Consider the following 20,553-nt stretch of genomic DNA (forward strand, 5'->3'; position numbering starts at 1 on the left):
AAAATCATTGCAGGAGAATATGTGGCCCGTACTGGGCCCCGATGTTACAGGTGGTTCCGCTAAATTGTGAACCACCTGAAAAAGTCTCCTGCTGCTGTTTTCTGCAGATGCAATAGAGGCGGTGAAGAAATTCTTCTTCGCCGTCGCTATCGGCACTTGGTAGGCTCGACGTTGAGCTCTAACCTGTGTCCGATCAGATTCGGAATGAGTTATCCGCCACCGGCGCTCTAGCCGTCTCAACGATTGTTTCATTGCCCTCAGATCTGTGGAAAACCACGGGGCTCTCCGGGCTCCATGCAATCGGAGAGGGCGCTTCGGAGCCAAACAGTCAATAGCCCTGGTTAACTCCGCATTCCAGCGGGCCACCAGGGAATCAGCGAAAGGCCATCAACATGGGATAAAGCATCCCCTACCACTCTCTGGAAACCATTTGGATCCATTAAGTGGCGGGGGCGGACCATCCGAATTGGTCCCACCTCCCTGCAGAGGGGATGGGTCGCAGAGAAGTCCAGTTGCACCAGGAAGTGATCTGACCATGGCACTTCTTTTGTTTCACTTTTACTTAGTGTCAGATCACCAACATCCATAGAGGTAAACACCAGGTCCAAGGCATGTCCGCGGCTATGGGTTGGGCCAGACTTATTCAGGGACAGCCCCATGGAGGCCATGCTTTCCACGAAGTCCCGAGCTGCCCCTTGTAAGGTCGTGTCGGCATGGATGTTAAAATCCCCTAGGACGACCAAGCTTGGTGTCTCCAGGAGAACATCCGCCACGACCTGAAGCAGCTTGGGCAGGGAATCCTTGGTGCAGCTGGGAGGTTGGTACACCAAAAGGAATCCTGTACTGCCCCTATTGCCCAACTTCCAGAACATGCACTCAGAAAACTGGGTCTTCCCAATAGGACGCCTGGTGCAAACTAATGACTTTCTAAAAATCACTGCAACCCCCCCTCCCCGCCCACATGACCTGGGTTGCTGTGCGTAAGAGAAAACTGGTGGACAAGCAGCGGCAAGGACAGGCCCATCTGCTTCATCCAACCAAGTCTCTGTTACACATGCCAGGTCAAGTCCTCCATCCATGATCAAGTCATGGATGGCAGTGGTCTTATGAATCATTGACCTGGCATTGCACAGCAGCACCTTCAGGTCATGTGGGTATCCCTTGCTGATTCTAGTATCCATCCGGTCAGGACCAGACCCGGAGGCAGGAATAGTCCTCAGACAACGACTAAACCTGCCTCCTCTGTAATGACATGGTCTGGTCTTAGCGTAACTCCTCCTCCTACCCGTGATCACTGAGATCGGTTGTCCCAGTGCATTCCCCCCTGTGGAACATGCCCCAGCCATTTTGTGGGCTGGGGCCCATTCCCCGGCAGCCCTGACCCCTCCCCCTAAGAACAAAATAACAACTTATACAAACAAACAAAACCAATAAAACAATACAAACAAAAAAATGTAAAAATTACAAAAACATCAAAATAAAAAAAATAATTCCCCAAACCCAACCAAACATCCATCCCACCCCCACCCCCCACATACAAAAAAACATTTTAAAAACACTCTGTATATGTACAAATAAATATAAGCCGAGATGAAGAAAGGAAGAAAACACAACCACATATCAACCTAACTATTAAGCCCAGTGATTCCATCTCAAAGTAGGTTCATAAAATGAACAAAAACTCAGGCTCTGTATACACCTGTGAAAGCCCTTTAGAAAGGCAGGAAAATAATGCCTTCATTTCCTGTTCAAACTAATTCAGACAGGCTGAAATGGTTCCTAGCATGAGGAATGGACATAAAAGAAAACTCAAACCACCAGGTTTGAAACCTGGATTTTTTTGGGCATCATTTGCAATCATTGCAAGCCTGAGATCTGAAGCCTGAGATCCTTAAAGCAAATCTGCTTTTCCCTGAAGGTCCATTAAAATTATATAATAACAGTGGATAAATCTAATCCTTATGAATACCAAGGGAAGAACTTCCAAACAGGAAGTTATCAAAGTCAACATAAATGCTTTTCCCCATCAGCACAAACTTCAAAAAGAGACACTAATCACATATTGTGCATATGTGAAACTTAAAATAAATTAACCTGCTACATGTTAGATATTGGGTTACAAAAGCAGCAGAGGTAGCAGCACCAGCAAACCTTTGGGTCAAATATTGGAGGGGTGACATTGACCCACCTGAGGCTCACAGAAACCCTAGCCTTCCTCTTATATAGTTTTTTGCATACTGTCTTGGAGACAAACAATAAAATAAGCAAACTTATGCCAAGATAAAAGTAGTTTTGATCTTAGTCTTCTGCCACCAAACTGCACACACTTTATGTTGGAATGCAAAACTCATATGGATTCTGTAGGAAATGTCCACGAGCACTCACTTGGTTTTTTCCCAAACTTCTGATGACCAAACTACACTTTAAAAATGCTAACACCCCAAAAGGGGTACTTTCAGAGCATGTAAGAGCAAATATTACCCATCTTCACCTTCTGATCTGGGTTCATCTTCTGACTGGAAGGAGGCCAGGGCAATGAAGCAATTCATGCAAAGATGTAACAGACTCCCCTAATGGTAGCAAATTTGCTCCAACTCTGCATAGGGGAGTATTTGAAATATTCTGTTACAGCTGGTGCAAAACTCACAGCAGAATTAACTTCCCTCAGAAGGTGGCTAATTGGGGAAGGCAAGGTCAGAGCAGTGACTTGCTGAGAGATACATAATATCTTCTTTCACCACCCACCAGATTGTGCTACATAATCTGGGAAAGATTTCCTACAAAATCCACAGATTTATTACATTCCCGTTGTACTTCATACCACCATAGATATTTCAATTGCTACAAAATAAATATCGTTGTATTTTAAAATGCCCATCTTTCTGCTCCAATAGTTTTAACTTACCACATTTTCTTAATAGATTAAAATGAGAGTTCAAGTAAAAGAAAGAAAGAAAGAAAGAAAGAAAGAAAGAGGTTTAAAAACTTCATTTATACCTCACAATAAACTCTTAAAAATTCATACACGGTACTGTATTTACAAAAAGGTCACTCTTAGCAATTGAGATGCTGTTTGTGCTTTGTATTTTAGTGACTGAGGTAGTTTAATATACAGTACAGTTGAAAGGAAGAAAGCAGGACACATGCCTGACTTTTGTCGCCAAGAACAAAATCTTTTGGCTAGTCTGGTAAATGTGTACTTAGAGTTCAATGATTATCTTTAGAGTTGGGCTCCTGGGTTTCATAACATGCAGGATGCACACACTCAACAAGTCTAGAGAGAGGCTCCTGCTAATGATTTACAGATGTTGAAGTGTCCAGCCGGCACATATTCTGTATTTCAGCAGATGTAGGCAGAGCAGCCATACATGCAGCACAGGGACGAAGGAAGCCGTGATGAGGACTGTGCAGTCCAATCAACACGTGGCCTTGTGCCTTGGCATTGTGTGAAACAGCAAAACCGATAGGTGGAGAGAGAGCTCGAAAGAAAATTCTTGATATGACTGGACAACATTCCCACATTAAAACTTCTCCCGTTGTCAGGATTCATTGTCTTCTAGGAGAAGCTCATTCAATGCAATTACGGTAGCTGCAAAGTCAACTAGCTCCACAAAATCTGATGTAATTATGTTAACGCCCATGACGCCTGGTTTCTGCAGCTTCACCCAGTCCAGAATTGAAGGGAGATTCCTAAAGGGAAAAGAAAGGAAAATGTAACATGATCCTTCGTCGTATGCATGAGGCACATTGCATCCTGTATATAATCAACATGCTGGCACTGCATACAAATACAGCGTTCTCCCAAACTGCATTGTCTTGAATCCAGAGTTCTGTGAGTGGAGCTCAACTCACAGAAAGGGGAGCACTCAGGTCTCACCCCCTTCCTCCTGCAGCTCACTATGCCCCCAACGGCTATGGAGTTGGGGATGGGGGCTCTCCAGACCAGGGGCCTGCAAGGGGTTTTGGCAAAAATGGTCCTTTCTGTACTTCTATTAATGTAAGCCTCCTTTGGATCTAAGCCCTGTTTCATGAATGGAGGAACTTTTCATGAGTGGAAGGCTTTGGATTCAAACCATTATGCCAATAAGGAACTGTCTCTTTGAGAAACGGGGGTGGCAGCATCTCACCCACTATGAGATGCAGCAGAAGCTCATAGGTGAAATTATCAGTGGAGCAAGCCACATCTGATATCTCTCACCCATTCAAAGCAAAATTCTGATTGCTTCAGGAACAATGCAACAAGGGGTGTGAGAAGGAAATAAACAAGGAAATGTTTTGCAGCTTGTTGGAGCTATCCTTGTATCTGGTTTAGAGGCTGCAGCTAGTGCAGAATGAAACTGGCAGCCTACTTTGTTACATGTATTATACCAGCATTGAAAGATCTGAACTGCTGCCTATGTATTACCAAGCTAAATGTCAATTACAAAGCCTTGAACTTAAAGCTCTAAACAACTTGGAATCAGGTACCTAGCACACCATCTCCCCTTGTACAGACCAAGCCAATCTTTAAGATCTTTTGATTAGCAGGATGTCACCTGGTGACAATACAGAAACAGATGCAACCACCTGGCATCTGAAATTACCTTGGGTAATTTGTGAGGCAAAGCGGGTACTGACCTTTAAGCACTTCTTAAAACCTTATGTTTACCCAACCTATCCTAGACTCTGACTCTTCATTTTTATTTTGTTGTTTTGTACCCTGCTTGGCTTTGTTTGTGATATACAATTGGGTTGTGTTTCCTTGTGTTTTGGAAATGTTATTGAAAGTTGCTGTATTGTTATTGTTATTGTTAGAGGTTATCTATCTATCTATATATGCAAAAGAGAGGAACAACGTTGAGCAACATTTTTACATTCTAGCTAAGATACTAGGGTGAATGTATCAGTGTCCGAGTACAGGATTCCTTTTCAAGGTCTAAAGGAAACCTCTGTAAATCACAACGGCTTTGTTCTGGCACTCAAAATATATGCAATGAGTGTGCATGGAGGTGGCAGGCATATGTTCACACATTCTTAGGGAGCCCCCATGTGTATGCTGAGCAGTTTTTCACCCAAGCTTCCCTTAAAAATTAATATTGCTATGTGTTATTCTTTCAAAACTCTATCTGCATGAAACAAAAAACTGCATTTTGGCAGTAAACAGCATGCCATGACAAATTTCCCAGGAAAGCTGCAAGTTTAAAAGTTGAGATTATCTGGTACAGTTAGTAAGTCTTTATAAATGTAATGTGGAAGTTAATTTTTTTGTTTGAATTGCTTATAAAATATGATGTATTGGTTTTAACAGTGGAAGGTATTGTACTGAAAGGAAATTCTCTATTAAAACTGTGTTAATAACATCTTTATGTATTACCAGGTTTTGCAGTAATTTCATCCCACTCTTTTTCATAGAAGCCTCCTTCCATGCTAACAAAAGACTACCTGGGCCAATATGTACACATTTGGCTTGCATTTGTCACCTTTACATCCAGAAATTTTCAGCAATGGCTTAGTTGCAATGCTGGATTAAACCCTGCGGAGGCCCCTACGCAGTAGAAATCTTGGCTCTCCCCCATTACATGTGCTCTAGTAGGATAGCATTGAACTAATAAAGTTTGATTGTACTTTTCCTTCAAGATCAAATCAATATTATTTTGGTCCGTTGTTGCAGAACCCCTAAAAGGCATGGGGCCCATAGGCTGGGGCCTACCCTGCCTATTCAGTAATCTGGCGCTGCTTAGCTGGGTGGCAATGAGGAATTACAGAAGAAAAAGCTATGCAAATGTGTTAGTCACTGTGTTAGACAGGACAGTGTGTTAGTCCTGTCAATCGAATGAAGCTACTTGATTTCAATGACCCATAATATTTGGTTGAACAAATACCATGCAATTTATACTAGGTATTTCGGGGTATTTGTATCATTTCTGAATTGGCATGCTGATGGTAATCCATTCTTTTTACATTTTTGTTATTAAACGTTTGAGTAAGGGAACTAAATGCACAAAAGTTCTTAATCAAATACATTTGTTCCCGAGAAAGGGGAAAAAGCACTTTAGCACCATCTAGTGTCTTATTACTGCAGATACAACTACTTTGGAAAAGTGGCATTGACAAGTTGTGGATATGAGCTCCTCCACAGAGCTTGTTTGTTGAGAATTAATCATGATTTGCTTGTATGTAGCTCATGTGGAGGTTAGACTATATTCTATCTTTATTAACCATTCATCCTGATTTGTTTGTGGGGTATTCAAACATCTTCCTGTTCATCATTCATCCCACACTTTTCAATGCTTTCTCACACTTTTCTCAACACCCTATCAACTGCAAAAGACCCCCCTTAAAGCGGATTATACTGTATTTTTCCCTCTATAACACGCAGATTTTTTCTCCTAAAAAGGAAGGGGAAATGTCTGTGCGTGTTATTGAGCGAATGTGTGGTCCCTGAAGCCAAAAAATCAGGCAAAAATCAAATCGCGCTTCACGGAGAAGGGAAACCTGAAAAGAGGAAGCGGCTGCTTTCCTGCATTCTGCCTCAGGGTCTTACTGCCCGCCCTTCTCTGTTTCATTGCTGTGTTTGCTCAAACGGAACAAAGAGCAGGGAAAGCCCCTTCCCTCCAGGCAAGCAGAGGGGAAAGCTGAAAACATGCAGGAGGGAGGGAGAGAGAGAGAGAGAGAGAGAGAGAGAGAGAGAGAGAGAGAGAGCTGGCTGGCTTGGGTGCTTGGGTGGGGGGAAACTTTTGCCTTTCTTTCCTCCCTCCTGTTAAATCCCTCTCCTGCATTCTTAGCCAGCTGCTTCTCTGCACACCACTCTCATGCTCCTTTTCCCTTCTTTGTTTTTCCTTCCCTCCCCACTTAAAATGTGGTTACAAAGCATGGAACCACATGGATCCTCAGGATCTTTGCATTGGGTCACCCCAAATTCACCATCAGATCACATAGCATGTCCATGGCTACAGCCTGCCCCCCCAAAACCACGCACCCACTGTTGCCTGGGGCTGCAATGGTGCAAAAATGTGGTTACAAAGCATGGATCCACAGGGATTCTCAGGATCTTTGCATTGGGTCACCCCAAATTCACCATCAGATCACATAGCATGTCCATGGCTACAGCCTGCACCAAAAAAATCATGCACCCACTGTTGCCTGGGGCTGCAACGGTGCAAAAATGTGGTTACAAAGCATGGATCCACAGGAATTCTCAGGATTTTTGCATTGGGTCACCCCAAATTCACCATCAGATGTCAGCATGAAGCACAAAAATGATACATCCACTGTTTCATTCAGAATGTTTTTTCCCTTGTTTTCCTCCTCTAAAAACGATGTGCATGTTATGGTCAGGTGCATGTTATAGAGCGAAAAATACGGTACTAGGGTGACAGAATGATTTAACCCATTTTAACAGCACAAACCTAAATTTCCTGCAAGTGCTTGGGTCCCTCTCACAAAATAGTGACAGTCTGGAGGCAATGTATAAGAAATGTGTCAGAGATGAAGATACGTCAGTGACATCCTAACCCCATATATGATTTTACTGTTAAAAGTATGCATTTTCCACTTGCAGCCAGTATTGCTAGTTGCTATACTAGCACACCATGCTACTGTAGCTTTAATAGATTGATAGCTGTGTTGAATTAAAAGTTCCCCTGCATTTAAAAATATTCATTTCAGTGAATGCAGTGCTTTATCATTTCATTCAGAGAGCATTCTGAAAGTAATTAAATCATTACATGGCTATTTTAAATTTGATCAGTTAACCAAGAAATGAAATGAAAGCCATCACTACTTAAATGCATGGATATGTAATATAGTTAAATGCATGTTTAATATGTTTAATATGTTAAATGCATGGATATGTAGTGAGGAGAAATGGGCTCAATTACTTACTGTGGTCTGTAGGTGGCAGCAACTTGCAACAGTATTGACTACAGTTTCTAATCTCATCAACAGAAATAAGTAAGCCTACTTATTTCAGTAAAATGGAATAAAGTTTTGAGCACAGAATTGGAACCCATGGCACCATCAGTGTGTGTGTGTGTGTGTGTGTGTGTGTGTGTGGTAATGGATTTTTGCCTTCTTAGTGAAAACATTTGATCTGATTCAAACTCCGAGCAAAATGGCTGCAGTTTAATTAAAGTTTGCCATCCTTTGAAATTTGCACTGTTCTGAATTTTGCAAAAGCATGCAACATGTGCCTATCTGAGGAGAAATTGAACTAAAATGCTGATGAACTGTCATAAAGACTTTTTTAAAATTGCAAGCTGATATGGAAATGCAGAAAACTGAATTTAAAACTGGGGGAGAAATGAAAAACAGAAAAAATGAAATTGGCAGATTCACCCAAACCTACTTCCAGTTAAGTGTGAACAGGATTGCACCCTGAGTAAATTAATAAGTGGAGTCAATTTATTCTTTCTATCATCCATCTTCTGTTGGCTGAAGGTTTGGAAGAGGACTCTTGATTATTTTTATATGCATTTCAAGTAAGAAGGACAAGGCTACCATATCTACTCAGAAGTAAGTCTTATTGAATTCAGTGAGGCTTACTCCTAGGTACCTGGGTTTAGGACTGCAAGCACAGGTTAACAAGGTTTCCAAAGGAAGCTAAAACAGGCACTTACTTGTGAACAAGTGTGTTTTTCAGGCCACGGATGAGATTCCGTGCAATGGTTTTGACCCTTGGTGTAAGAATAGCTTGAGAAACGTGAAAAGTCCCTTGTTTTGCTCGTTCCCCACGAGTAGTGTCCAAGAACTGCAGCAGTTTATGTACATTGGTCGTATTTGCCCATGGTGCTGGGATTTTATTCCCGGGCCACAGAAAGGGATATTGTTCATAGAGACAATGATGGTAGAAAATGAGAACCTGGGAAATTGAGAGAGAACATATCAAAACAAGCTCTTCTTTCACTTACATTCAGCGCTAAAAAATAATTTCACACAAAATGTTGCTTTCTATACATTGGGCAAGCAGGACGACAGTATTATTGGTGTCAATATTTGCCACAAATAGGGATTACACAAAGGTTAAAAGCAGGAGCTGGGGAGTTCAAGACTCACTTCACTTCGCAAGGTGACCATAAGAATGCAACTATTGCTCAGTCTGCTTTTTGGATTTCATCTTTGGGCTGTGAGGAGGTGAGGATACTTCCCTTGGGTGATTGTGGATGGTCTTGCTCCTAGGTAAGAGACTGTGGGTGTGGTACCTTGGCTTCTAAGTGAGAACAGAAATGCTGGCTGCGTCTGTGGTAAGTGCATGAATGCAGCTAACCAATGTATATCCAGTGTGACTGATGATTTTTCATATTGTTTTGATTGGTATGCTGTATTTACTGTAGTCTTTTTTTTGTGTTACTATTCCATTCACTGCTTTGTGCCAAACAGTATATAATACGTATACTGTAACATAACAGGCAGAAAGAAGACGATTTGCAATGATTTGTTGTTGTTGTTGCCGCCGTAGTTCTATGTGGCACAACATACAGGTAGATCATTTGTTGAGAAACAAGTCCCTACAAATTCCATGAGACATACTTTCTCATGTGTGTTTTAGGACTGCACCTTTAGTAGCACTAACCCCCAACCCGCTATACTCATATACGCCACCAGGAGGAGCTCCTTTAGCACTGACTGCTGTGCTGTCAGCCTGATTCCAGACGTTCTGGAAGGGGTGGGCTAGGTACAGGTGACCATGTCTGCAGCAATCCACAGGACCAACAGAACATGATAAGTTGAGAAGGGCAAGCAGAAGCAGGGCTGTCACCACAAGTAATAAACGAAAGAGACTAAAGGCCACAGTAGCTCAGGAGAAGAAGCCTGGGGTAGCTCAGGAGAAAGCCTGGGGTAACTGCATCAGACACTTGTTCATAGGAAAGGCAGTGACTAAGGAAAGCACAACAGTCCTGCTGTACTAGAACACATGTCCATCTAGCCCACCTCTTCACACAATGGTCAACCAGATGCCTATGGGAAGCCCTAACAGCATTCTCCCCACTTGCGATTTCTAGCAATTGGTATACAGATGCAGAGGACAGTAGAGTAGCCAGATCATGATGGGTAGGGGATCTGGAAGGTGGTGGGATACCAGGTGCTTCAGAGCAGGAATGGAGAGTCTGTGGCCCTCCAGATGGACACTGTGGACTCCAAATCCCAACATTCCTGCATACTAACTATGCTGGCTGTGGCTGAAGGAACTACCGGCTTCCCAGCCCTACTTTAAAGAACAGCATTTCAGTTGCCATACCATGAGATAAGTTTTAGTTTCATCCAGGCCCCATAGCAGTCTTTAAAGGGGGTGAGAGCCCAATAAGGAACAATAGCTATGAAAGATTGCAGCCCAAAAGTAATCCTAACAGTACTGAACACACAGTTAATGAATGTTATAGACAGGAATCAAACTGGGGCTTGCATTACTGGCCAACTAGAGTTCTGTTCGCAAAGGGACAAGGTATTATGCTATGCTTCTGAAATGCAGGATGAACTCAAAGGGAAATCCTCTGCTCCTTTCTCCAGCTCAGAGCAAGAAAGGTGCACTCCATGCTTGCCTCCCCATTCCAGGTTCAAGCAAGACACTTTCAATTCTAAGAGTTCTTTGAATTATAGAAATTTGTTGCCAAATGAGAAACGCTTTCCTACCTGCTGTTGCTTTTCCCAGAGGTTTTGTAATGTCACGTTTTCCACACACTCCTTTGGGCAGAGTCTCGATCCAAAAACCTCTTGGATCCTACTGATCAGGTATGCATGGTGATTGTTATCCATAGCATAGAAATGGTTGAAATCCAGGAAAATCACTTCCTTAGGGTGGTGTTCTAGGAAGGTGTTGATCTCCATCAGCCCATCCCATACTTTGATTCCGAACAAGCCATGTATGAAGTAGATTTCTTGACCTGCTTCGCCTGGTTTGGAAGATACACGGAGGTCAAAGTAGCGGATTCCACCTTCAAGCTGCTCCTTGAATGTTAGGTTTTGTGTCACTGACCATTTCTTCATTACCTTCCTCACCAAAGAGATTTTAGCCAACCGCTTGATCGCTGTGGCTTGATCTGGTCCCACGGGAGACTTCTCATCAACCCAGTAGCTGAAAGAATCATGTGACCCTACAGAAAAGAAAGACAACATCATTTTAGTCCTACAACTTGGGGTTTGCCAAGTGCTCTTCGCTGAAGCAGATTCTGGAAAACTGGATTCCATTCTTGTATTGCTCATTTTTAACACTGGGCAAATCACTTAGGGCCACTTGTTAACACTTCTAAATCACTACACACAGCTATGAATGGGGGTTATAAGACCAGATGGAGCTACTGCTAGAATGAGTTTGGTTCAACAGAAATGAAATATTGTCAGCCAGGCTCAACTCCGATCAGGACTGTTGAGGGGAAATGAAGTTGCAGTCACTGACATGGCATCTCTCTCCACATGTTATTCAATTCAAAAGATTTATATTCTTCCTTTCTATACCAAAATGCCTAAGGCAGTTAATTAAAATTGAAACAGTAATAGTCACTGTTTTGCAGCATTACAAAAAACATATAAATGTTACTAACAATTCAATTTTTTTTTTTTAAAAAATCCCATCATACAGAACAGCTGCACGTATCCTCAGTGGAGGAATTTTACAGCCTGAACTGGCCCTTAGTTGTGGTGTTTGTTTTTGTAGTTGCATTCTGGAAGCTGGGATTTGGAGAAACAGAAGCTCCAATGTTAGATGTTTTCCACCTCCGTCTCCCCACCCAATATTTGGTGATGAGAAAATGTCATCCATGGGTCATCAAAGGAAAGCCTTTGTCAATCTGCTGTCCTCTAGCTGTTTGGGACTACAACTCTCATCAGCCCCAGCCAGGACAACTAAGGGCACCAGATTGGTGGAGGCTGCCTAAGGAGATAAGCAGGTGACCAGACTTTTGTGTAGATTCCTTGGAAGAAGAACCATGCACACAAAGGAGAAAACAGATGTTTCCAGCTTGCATTGTCAGGATTCACACACACCTTTACCACCCTCCAATTCAGCATTTACCAACTCAGAATTTAACAAAACCTTGAACTTCATGTTTCACTGCCAAGAGACTATTTTCTGTAAAAGTTACTGATATCCCCAGCTGGGATCTTGTCTAATGAGAAATGGTTATACAGAAATATTAGAAGCTGACAAGCAATAACCCCATTACAGTGGTACCTTGGGTTACAGACGCTTCAGGTTACAGACGCTTCAGGTTACAGACTCCGCTAACCCAGAAATAGTACCTTGGGTTAAGAACTTTGCTTCAGGATGAGAACAGAAATCGTACTTACCTCAGGTTAAGAACAGTTTCAGGTTAAGAATGGACCTCCAGAACGAATTAAGTTCTTAACCTGAGGTACCACTGTATTCAAATGTCATTTTTTTGTAATACAAAAGTGTCTTCAGGAATGCAGTTAATGGGTTAATTCTCCACAAGTCAGCAGAGACAACTCACTCCCCACAATGCATCTGCAGGCATCTTGCTACTCTCTTATCTGTGTTACTTGGTAAGTAGCTTTGTATATAAACTAGCTCAGGTTACAGCATACTGTGTGGATCCTGGTGGGAGATTGCAGGAATTGTAGATGGCTCTCTGCTGGAACTGTGGATTTGAGTGAAGACTTTTTCAAGAGATTTTCTGAGGAGGGAGTTGGAAAACTGCTAGACTTCAGAACTTGAGAGAATTCTACCAGTTGCAGGACTTCGAAAGCAACTGAACTAAAGACTTGGCTATGGACTTTAACGCAGCAAGCACTTTGAAGCAGAGAGCCCTCTCTAGGTTCAGAGAGAGAAGACTACTTATAACATGAGTGCCGCAACCCCATAGTCACCTTTGACTGGACTTAACTGTCCAGGGGTCCTTTACCTTTGTGTGTGTGTGTGTGTATGTATAGTAGTGTATGTTGGTGTTGACCTAGTAAAGACAACTCTGCTAAACAGCTGTTTTCTGGGGTGAGCTTAATTGCTTGACTGAACTTCCCCACAGTGTATACACCCAACACACCCAAATAAGGTGCTCCAGATGAAGCCATTCATTCCTGTGATGATTTATCCTCTGACACTGTAGCCTACCCTGGCCTAAGAAGGCGACATCCTATGTCTGCTATGCAATTGTGTTAGGTGAGAGAAATGCTTCCTAGATGTTTTCAGATCAAAGGCTTTAACTGCACATTCCATGTGCTAATATTGGACTAGTCTTACACTGGACAGTCTTCCAGCGACAGGCACCTGCAAACAAGTCAGAGATAGGGAGTAGCAAGCAGTCAGCTTACCATTAGCTTTTCCCTCTGGATTACTTAGCCTGCTGCGTTGAACACTGATACATAATGTATCACCGTTGCCTTGTTATCTTAAGAAATATCTTCTTGTTAAAGGTACATCGTATGCTAAACACTAAAGAGCACATGCTGGTGTGATGACACTTCTAGGCTGCTTCAGCATGTCATGGAAAGGCATAAATCATAGCTTACTGTGCATGTGCAAAACTGTACTCACTTCGCTCCTCCTGGCTCACAGAGGGATGAAAGGAAACATGATCTGTAGCCAGAGTTTGTTCTTGGAACATAGTCATTGTAACTAACATGATATTTTATTTATTTTTAATTTCACCAGTTGTTTCTTTTAAAAAACAAAACACCAAACAGTAAAGTTTACAAAAAAGGGTTCCTTATTTGCAAAGAGTTATCAGACATATGCCATTTGCTGGGGATTGGAATCCACCTAATGTGTTCTCGCAAGCAGACTCTTCAAAAACATGTCTCCTGCCATGCCCAGTTTGAGCTGCAAATGAGATGAAGGTCTTAAATGGATTACCTTGTTAGTGGCATTGAATCCACCTGGATGCCCATACAGTGTACAAATCAAAACATCAATGTGCCGCATTCTGAGAATGCCAGCAACAATCAGCATCATGAAGGATTTACCCTCCTCACTTCTTTGTTTAGGACTTTTTTATTTTTACTTTACAAATTTGTTAAAAATTGGTTCTTTTGCTTTACACGTGGAATTCTCGTTCAAAGCACTTGGCATATTTGATCTTCAGAGACCAAACAACAGAAGAAAAATAAATGTTGAAGAGGTAAGAGCTTCTTTCGCCTGAAGCCAAAGCAGATAAACAAAGAAGAATTTCTTCCTCTGTGACTGAATATAAATGACAGTGAGCTGGCACAAAACCATGTAAAAGGAAAGATGCCAGCTAATGAGTTACTCATACTCTGATCATCCAGGAGGAACTAAACTATGTCTCATAAGCAGAACAAATCCAGCTCCCACACAATTCAAAGAAGTGCACAACAGCTTTTCAACATGCACTTATCGGGGAGCAAGTCCCATTACATAAGACTATAAGAAGAACCTGCTAGATTGGGCCAATGGCTCACCTCAACCAGCACCCTGTTCTTACAGTGGCCAATCAGATGCCTGTGGGAAGCCTGCAAGGAGCGACAGTACTTTGCCCATCTTCAAGTAACTGCTATTCAGAGACATACTGCCGCTGACACTGGAACATAGCCATCATGGTTAATATCCAGCTGAATACTCAGATGTGAATAAACATGCACTGTATTGCACTGAAAAGTCTAGAAAGCCACCAATGCACATATTCCCTTGGAATGCAACATAGCAGGGGCAAACAACTGTTCTACAACCTCTTTGCATGTTTCAAGCCACAAAACCAGCATATAGGCATATCACACCCCTATTAAGCTCTCCCCCAACCCTCTTATCTTTTTAATCATAGAAGGTAACTGCAGGTGCATAATTGCCTTTTTAATCTTGTTGTTTAGTAAGTACCACAACCATTCTAACAGTGAGATGGGAAAAGGCCTTGTGAGAGGGTTCAATGTAAATTTACCTTCGTAGCTACCCCATGCTCTTCAAGGCTATGAATGCACACAGATATTCCCCTCCCACCCACATATAAATAGAGCTTGATAGCAATATGCATGCATTCAGATTCTTCTCAATATACAGTACTGGTCTCCATGGAAAAGTTATTATTCCAATGAAAACCAATAAATGTTACTCAAAAAAGAAAGAAAATTAATGTTGCCATTCCTCCCTTGCAAGAATTTCAGAATGATAATGGAATGAACATGTATTAGCTAGCAATCAAAGTACAGGGTTAAGTACAAAGATTTGCGGGCCCTCATCATGACTATAAGTACCTCCAGTGTGAAGTGAGGCTAATCCCTTATATGTATATTGGTTTTTCCATCTGTAATCTACCTAATTCGTTGCACTGGAAGAAGCTAATATTCACAATCCACAAAAGCATTTTAGAGCCAGCTGATTCCAGCAAATCATGCACACTATCAGTCAAACTGTTGTATGTGAAAATCTAAGAAAGATTTGCAAAATGCCCTCTCCCAGTTTTCCAGAAAATAAGTGGTTTTTTTGGGTTTTTTAAAGGACTACAATATTCTGTACCTTCACGGCAGAAGTCCTGTCATTTGAAAAAGCACATATCAGAAGGGAAAATGCACGTTAAAACACACATATTGAAATTAATATTTCTCAGCTTTAAAAAGAAAACGGATTTGTCTTCCATATATTTGAGAAGAAAGTGAAAAGGCTGGGCTAGTTGTGTCAGTTGAGTCAGAGAGAGGAAGAGAGGAACAGGGGAGAGTGATTGACTTTGCTTAATTTAACATGTCATGCCCTTTGGATAATCTCTTTAGCCTTCCTAACATTCTTGCAATTAGCCCAGCCAATTGCAAACCCATCACTTGCCCATTCTAGCACCCCTTGCTAAGCAGTCACTATGTTGAATAACAACAGCAAGTATATACACGATATTTGTAAATTATTTCTATCATTATTTCTAAAGGAGTTACAGGAGCCTCATTTGAACTTGCTGTAGAGTGTATAGGTTATTCTAAACACATCTGTCCAGGAAGCAGAAAAGGAGCTACACATCAAGAAGCAAACAAGTCTGTCTGTGTGGGTCCTATGTTCGGGATGGAAAACTGGTGTGCCTCCATATGTGGTTGGATTCCACATACCTTCAGTCCTGGCAAGCATGGTCTGTGATCGGGAGATCCATCAAAATCTAGAAGGCCACAGTTCTCCATCCTTGTCCCATGCAGGAAAACAATGATTCCCAATCTTGGGTCTCCAGCTGTTTTTGGACTACAATTCCCATCATCCCTGACCATTGGTCCTGCTAGCTAGGGATGATGGGAGTTGTAGTACAAAAACAGCCGGAGACCCAAGTTTGGGAAACCCTGCAGTAAAAGGATAAATATTATTCTGTGGTTACTACCCTCTGTAGTATATACTGCAATTTCCAAACGCCACCATACATTTTCAGAATAGCATGTGCTATAAAAAAAAGTCTATATGAAAATATGTTGCATTTTGTTCTCGAATAGTAGATACACCACCATAAATCTTCATAAAATGCCCCCTCAGGTCAACTGTGGAAAAGTGCTTTTTATTTATTTCCTGCCTGCCAGTTTGGCAGTGCACTAGCATGGAAGCAAAGCTGACCTAGTTGGAAATGCACCCAGTAAAACCTCATGAGGCTTGAGGATTCAAATCATTAACAAGCCGATTAGTATCTTTAAACCAGCCTTTAAAATACAAGCTAACTGAACTGCTCATTTTGCTTTGGTTGTTAGAAGGCTAAGGGCTGGAGGAAACATGTTGACAAATTAAGCCAAATGAATAACACAACTGACCTCTCTTGAAAAGCACACTCATTTAATATAGTTCTCTTCAGTGCTGCAGCAAAGAGACAAGGAAGGCCATCAAGAGCCTTCTTAGGGCCAACTTAAATGTTCTGCACAGTTGGGTTGGGGTTCTTGTTTACAGCAGACTCAGTGGCAACATTTGAGACTGGGAGAAAGATGGGGCAGAGGATGTTTAACCATTACCCTTCCTGCTATTTTTTCCACTTTAAAAATGCAGCTTCTAGGGAGATTTTTCTCTCACATGTCAAGGCATTTGAATGCTTAGGGGGTTCTGCTGAGTATTTTTAGACCATGTTTTCATAGCCACATAGGGGCATAGTAGCCGTGGGATACATACTCATCTTCACTCCTAGCCCTACCCAGGGCATGCTGAGTCAATAACATGCACTCACTGCCATTTCCTGAATCCTGTTTTCAGCACCCCCATCACAAACCCACATTAAGAAACGTTTGCAGACATGGTTCAGCAGCAGAGATCAGCATGATGTGACGATGCACACAAGATAGCAACATGGAATTCTGCCGAGCATTCACACATGCTCTCTCTCTAAGACGCCATTTTTACAATGAATTGGATCTTTTGAGATAGATGCTCAGTGGTTTCAAAACATTCAAATTCAGCCCAGGGTCATTTGCTGTTTGAAATCAGCAGGTCTAATGCATGCAACCATTTTTTTAAAAAAAAATATATATAAAAAGATCACCATTATCTTTCTGGGATAAAAGTGAAAATGCCATACACAGCAAAAGTGGCAAATACACAATACTGGGAAACTAATAATATTCTGGATACTGAAATTTGTTGCTTTTCCAGGGGCAAATTATTTCAAGATGATGATGATGATGATGATTTTTACAGTGGCTCATCCACATCCATCTCCTTTCTCAGAGATATGTTCTCATATCTGCTTTTAGATACTGTCTCTGCAGGTGTGATATAATTTTGACTTTTGCGCACTTACTTCTTTCCCATGTAGAAATCCAAGCAGAAGTTGTAGGCTATCAATAAATGTTATCAAACGTATGAATTTGGCATTCTAGAGCTGAAGGCTAATCTGACAGCAAAGTCAGTATCCGCTCCTTTAGGAAAAAATCTAGCAATCTAGTAGGCTATTATAGACTGACCTGCCCACTGCAGCGCACTGTTTGTAAGCCCAATTAACCAGCATCGAGCTTTTAAGTATAATGTTTGTTCTATTCAAACTGTTTTGTGGAGTCATAATTATACTGCTGTAAATTAGAGATTAAATAAAGATTAAATAAAGCAGATTTTTTTTTGTAGTGGTGTTGCCTTCTCTAAATTTGCATGCTGACATGACCTCCAAGAAAACAGATGGTCAAGCTTAGCTGCTTTGCCCTTCAATGAATCTCTTCATCAGCCTATTCCAGATTGGTCCCCATGCCATAGGAGTAGAAACCTGTTCCCCTCTTATCCAAGCTTTTAAAGGGAAGCATTTGTCTTTATGCTTCCTACATCTTTTATGGGCTGTGTGTATCTTCATACTACAGAAAATGCTTTTGCTGTAGGAGAGGTCCAAGGTTCAAAGTTAAACCATGAAGTATTTTACAGTCGTTATCTGTAATCTTCTGTGAGTTCAGTTCCACATTGTACAAGTACATTGCAAGGTTATTACTTTCCATGAGTATATACAATGAATCACAGCTTGAGTAAATGTAATGACAATTGCAACAGCATTCTAGGCCCTGCCCCAAAGGTGACATAAGGTGGCATGGAATCTTCAAATGTCTTCACTGTGTGGCAGAATCTTTATTTTGTTGAATCAAGGGAGGAAAAATGCGGAATAGAAAATGCTGATGGCAGAATTGCAGCATACGTCAGAGAAGTCAGAGGTTGCCTCTTGTGCAACATTAAACAATGTTTCCATTTAACCAAGTTTTGTTCTAATTTCAATGCTTAACATGGAATGCCTTCTGTCTTTTACTTGATGATCACCAAGGTGCAAAGGTAATTTCAAGTACATACATGTTAACTTGGAGAAGTGGAAAATTAGCAGTGAGCACCCACTTCAAATATTTCGTCCTTGTCTCATCAATGCACACTTGCCCATCAACACCTGTCCTCTTCAAATTTATGCTTACCACATTCTCTCTCTCAAATTGAAATCCTGGAAGTGCAAACACCAGAAATATATGACAAGCGAGTCTGTGATGGAATTTCCTCGTTACCACTGTCAAAGGGTTTAGTCCTCTCAAGATAACAGCTTCAGTTTTGGGGCGATTTCAATAGCTATTGAAAACTGCTATCTCAGGTGACACATGCATAGTCTCACTGAAGGAGATCCGCATAGTAATAAGCCTACCACAGAAAAGATCTTTTGATGTCAGTACTTTTCATAACAGGATGAAACAATAGCATGGTTAGGGTGTGTGACGATGTGTAAGTGGTATGTGTGTTTATGGTGTGTGAATGCATGTGCATAAGGGTGTGGACCTTACCACATTTTTGGCTATAACCACTCTGCTATGCAGCCCCCAGAGACATTGCAAGCGAGTAAAGTGGCCCCTCAAGCTGAAAAGGGATAACCATCCCTGGTTTACTGTGAAGCCTTAACACATATAGAGTAAGAATAATATAGGTGTGGACAGCTCAGTTGGTTAGAGTGTGGCACTGATAACGCCAAGGTTGCAGGTTCAATCCCACATGCAATAGGTGCATATTCCTGCATTGCAAGGGGTTGGACTAGATGATCCTCAGAGTCCCTTCCAACTCTACAATTTTATGATTCTATTATTAATGTGTGCAGCAGTAATTGATAAGAATAACCATTTACACCAAGAGCAGATCAGTGTGTATTAAACATTAAACTGGTTTTTAAAAGAAAAGAAAAAACAACAACCCAGAAATGGTTAAAAGCATTTGACAGACTTTTAGCTTTTTATGCAGCAAATTATTCAAAGCAGGGTAATAAACACGTGCAGTCATAGACCTAACACCACAGGCTGTAAGAATCATGATTTTGCTAAGTGCTGAGGGAGGGACGAGAGCGGAAGGGCGTAGTACAGGCTGTGAAGAGAAACAGCTGAACCTATCCTCATGGAAAGAATTGTGTCAAAACCCAGTGAAACTACTATCCAGCATGCACACAGAGAGATGAAAGGAAGGGAGGAGGGGGGTGGAAGAGAGAAGGGACAGTTCAACAGATGCCACAGAGATTAAAGGCAGCAGCTAGCAGATCATCATTTTCCTGGAGTTAGTTCTAATACTGGAAAAACAGTGCAGAAAACATAATTCTTGAAACTGGGACCATAAGCCACTCTTTCTTATGTTTTATCCTGCATTACACATTTTAAATGTTTGATGAGTTATTTTAATATTTTGTAAAAAGCAATGGCAACATATAATTAATCATTGTCATTTGCGGTTTTCTAGTTGAGCAAGCAATCAAATAATTAAGCAATCAAACACAGACTTTAAAAGAACCTGTTGCTATTTGTTAAACTTCAGACAAATGTGGTACAGATGGAAAGGAGTCCAATGCAACTTATTTTTTATTATTTGAACTAATTCATGCTGGTTCATAACTATTTTGAGGAAATTGTAAAGAATACCTTATTCATTGCCCTCATACAAGCACACACAATCCTCTTACACCATTTCCCCAAATTAATTTACCATGCTTTACTCATGCCTCTGTTTAAAGCAGAACTGGGTCTATCGACACACACAAGGGAGCTTTTTGGAGGGGCTGAAGATATTATTAGACCGTTCCCCTCCCCCGGAGGTGCACCATTGCTGGTGGACATCCGGGACCTCGCGGTGACCCAGGAGTGGGCGGAGGGGTGCTGCCCACGTCATCAGGGCTCCCGGCAGTGTCACACACCCCGGACGTGACGTTAATCTGGTCCCAGCTTTTGGAGAGGTGTTGCTGG

The 20,553-nt window shown here is 41.7% G+C and overlaps 1 protein-coding gene and 1 long non-coding RNA gene across 2 annotated transcripts in view; one reads left to right on the plus strand and one right to left on the minus strand.

The window, feature by feature from the left end:
- Nucleotides 1-20,553, plus strand: part of LOC310843890 — a 435,627-nt gene that overhangs the window by 130,019 nt on the left and 285,055 nt on the right. The gene's annotated exons all lie outside the window — the stretch shown is intronic.
- The window catches only part of PLCXD2 (phosphatidylinositol specific phospholipase C X domain containing 2), a 32,775-nt gene that overhangs the window by 4,938 nt on the left and 7,284 nt on the right, over nucleotides 1-20,553 (minus strand). Inside the window, exons 2-4 of the mRNA XM_083737284.1 lie at nucleotides 10,609-11,069; nucleotides 8,598-8,839; nucleotides 1,560-3,690 (exon numbers count right to left, since the gene is read on the minus strand). Of these exons, the coding sequence (XP_083593410.1) occupies nucleotides 3,540-3,690; nucleotides 8,598-8,839; nucleotides 10,609-11,069 (854 nt within the window). The 3' untranslated portion in view covers nucleotides 1,560-3,539. The remainder of the gene's footprint in view (nucleotides 1-1,559; nucleotides 3,691-8,597; nucleotides 8,840-10,608; nucleotides 11,070-20,553) is intronic.

The sequence above is a fragment of the Podarcis gaigeae genome (assembly GCF_964106915.1).
Source record: "Podarcis gaigeae genome assembly, chromosome: 4".
Lineage (NCBI taxonomy): Eukaryota > Metazoa > Chordata > Lepidosauria > Squamata > Lacertidae > Podarcis > Podarcis gaigeae.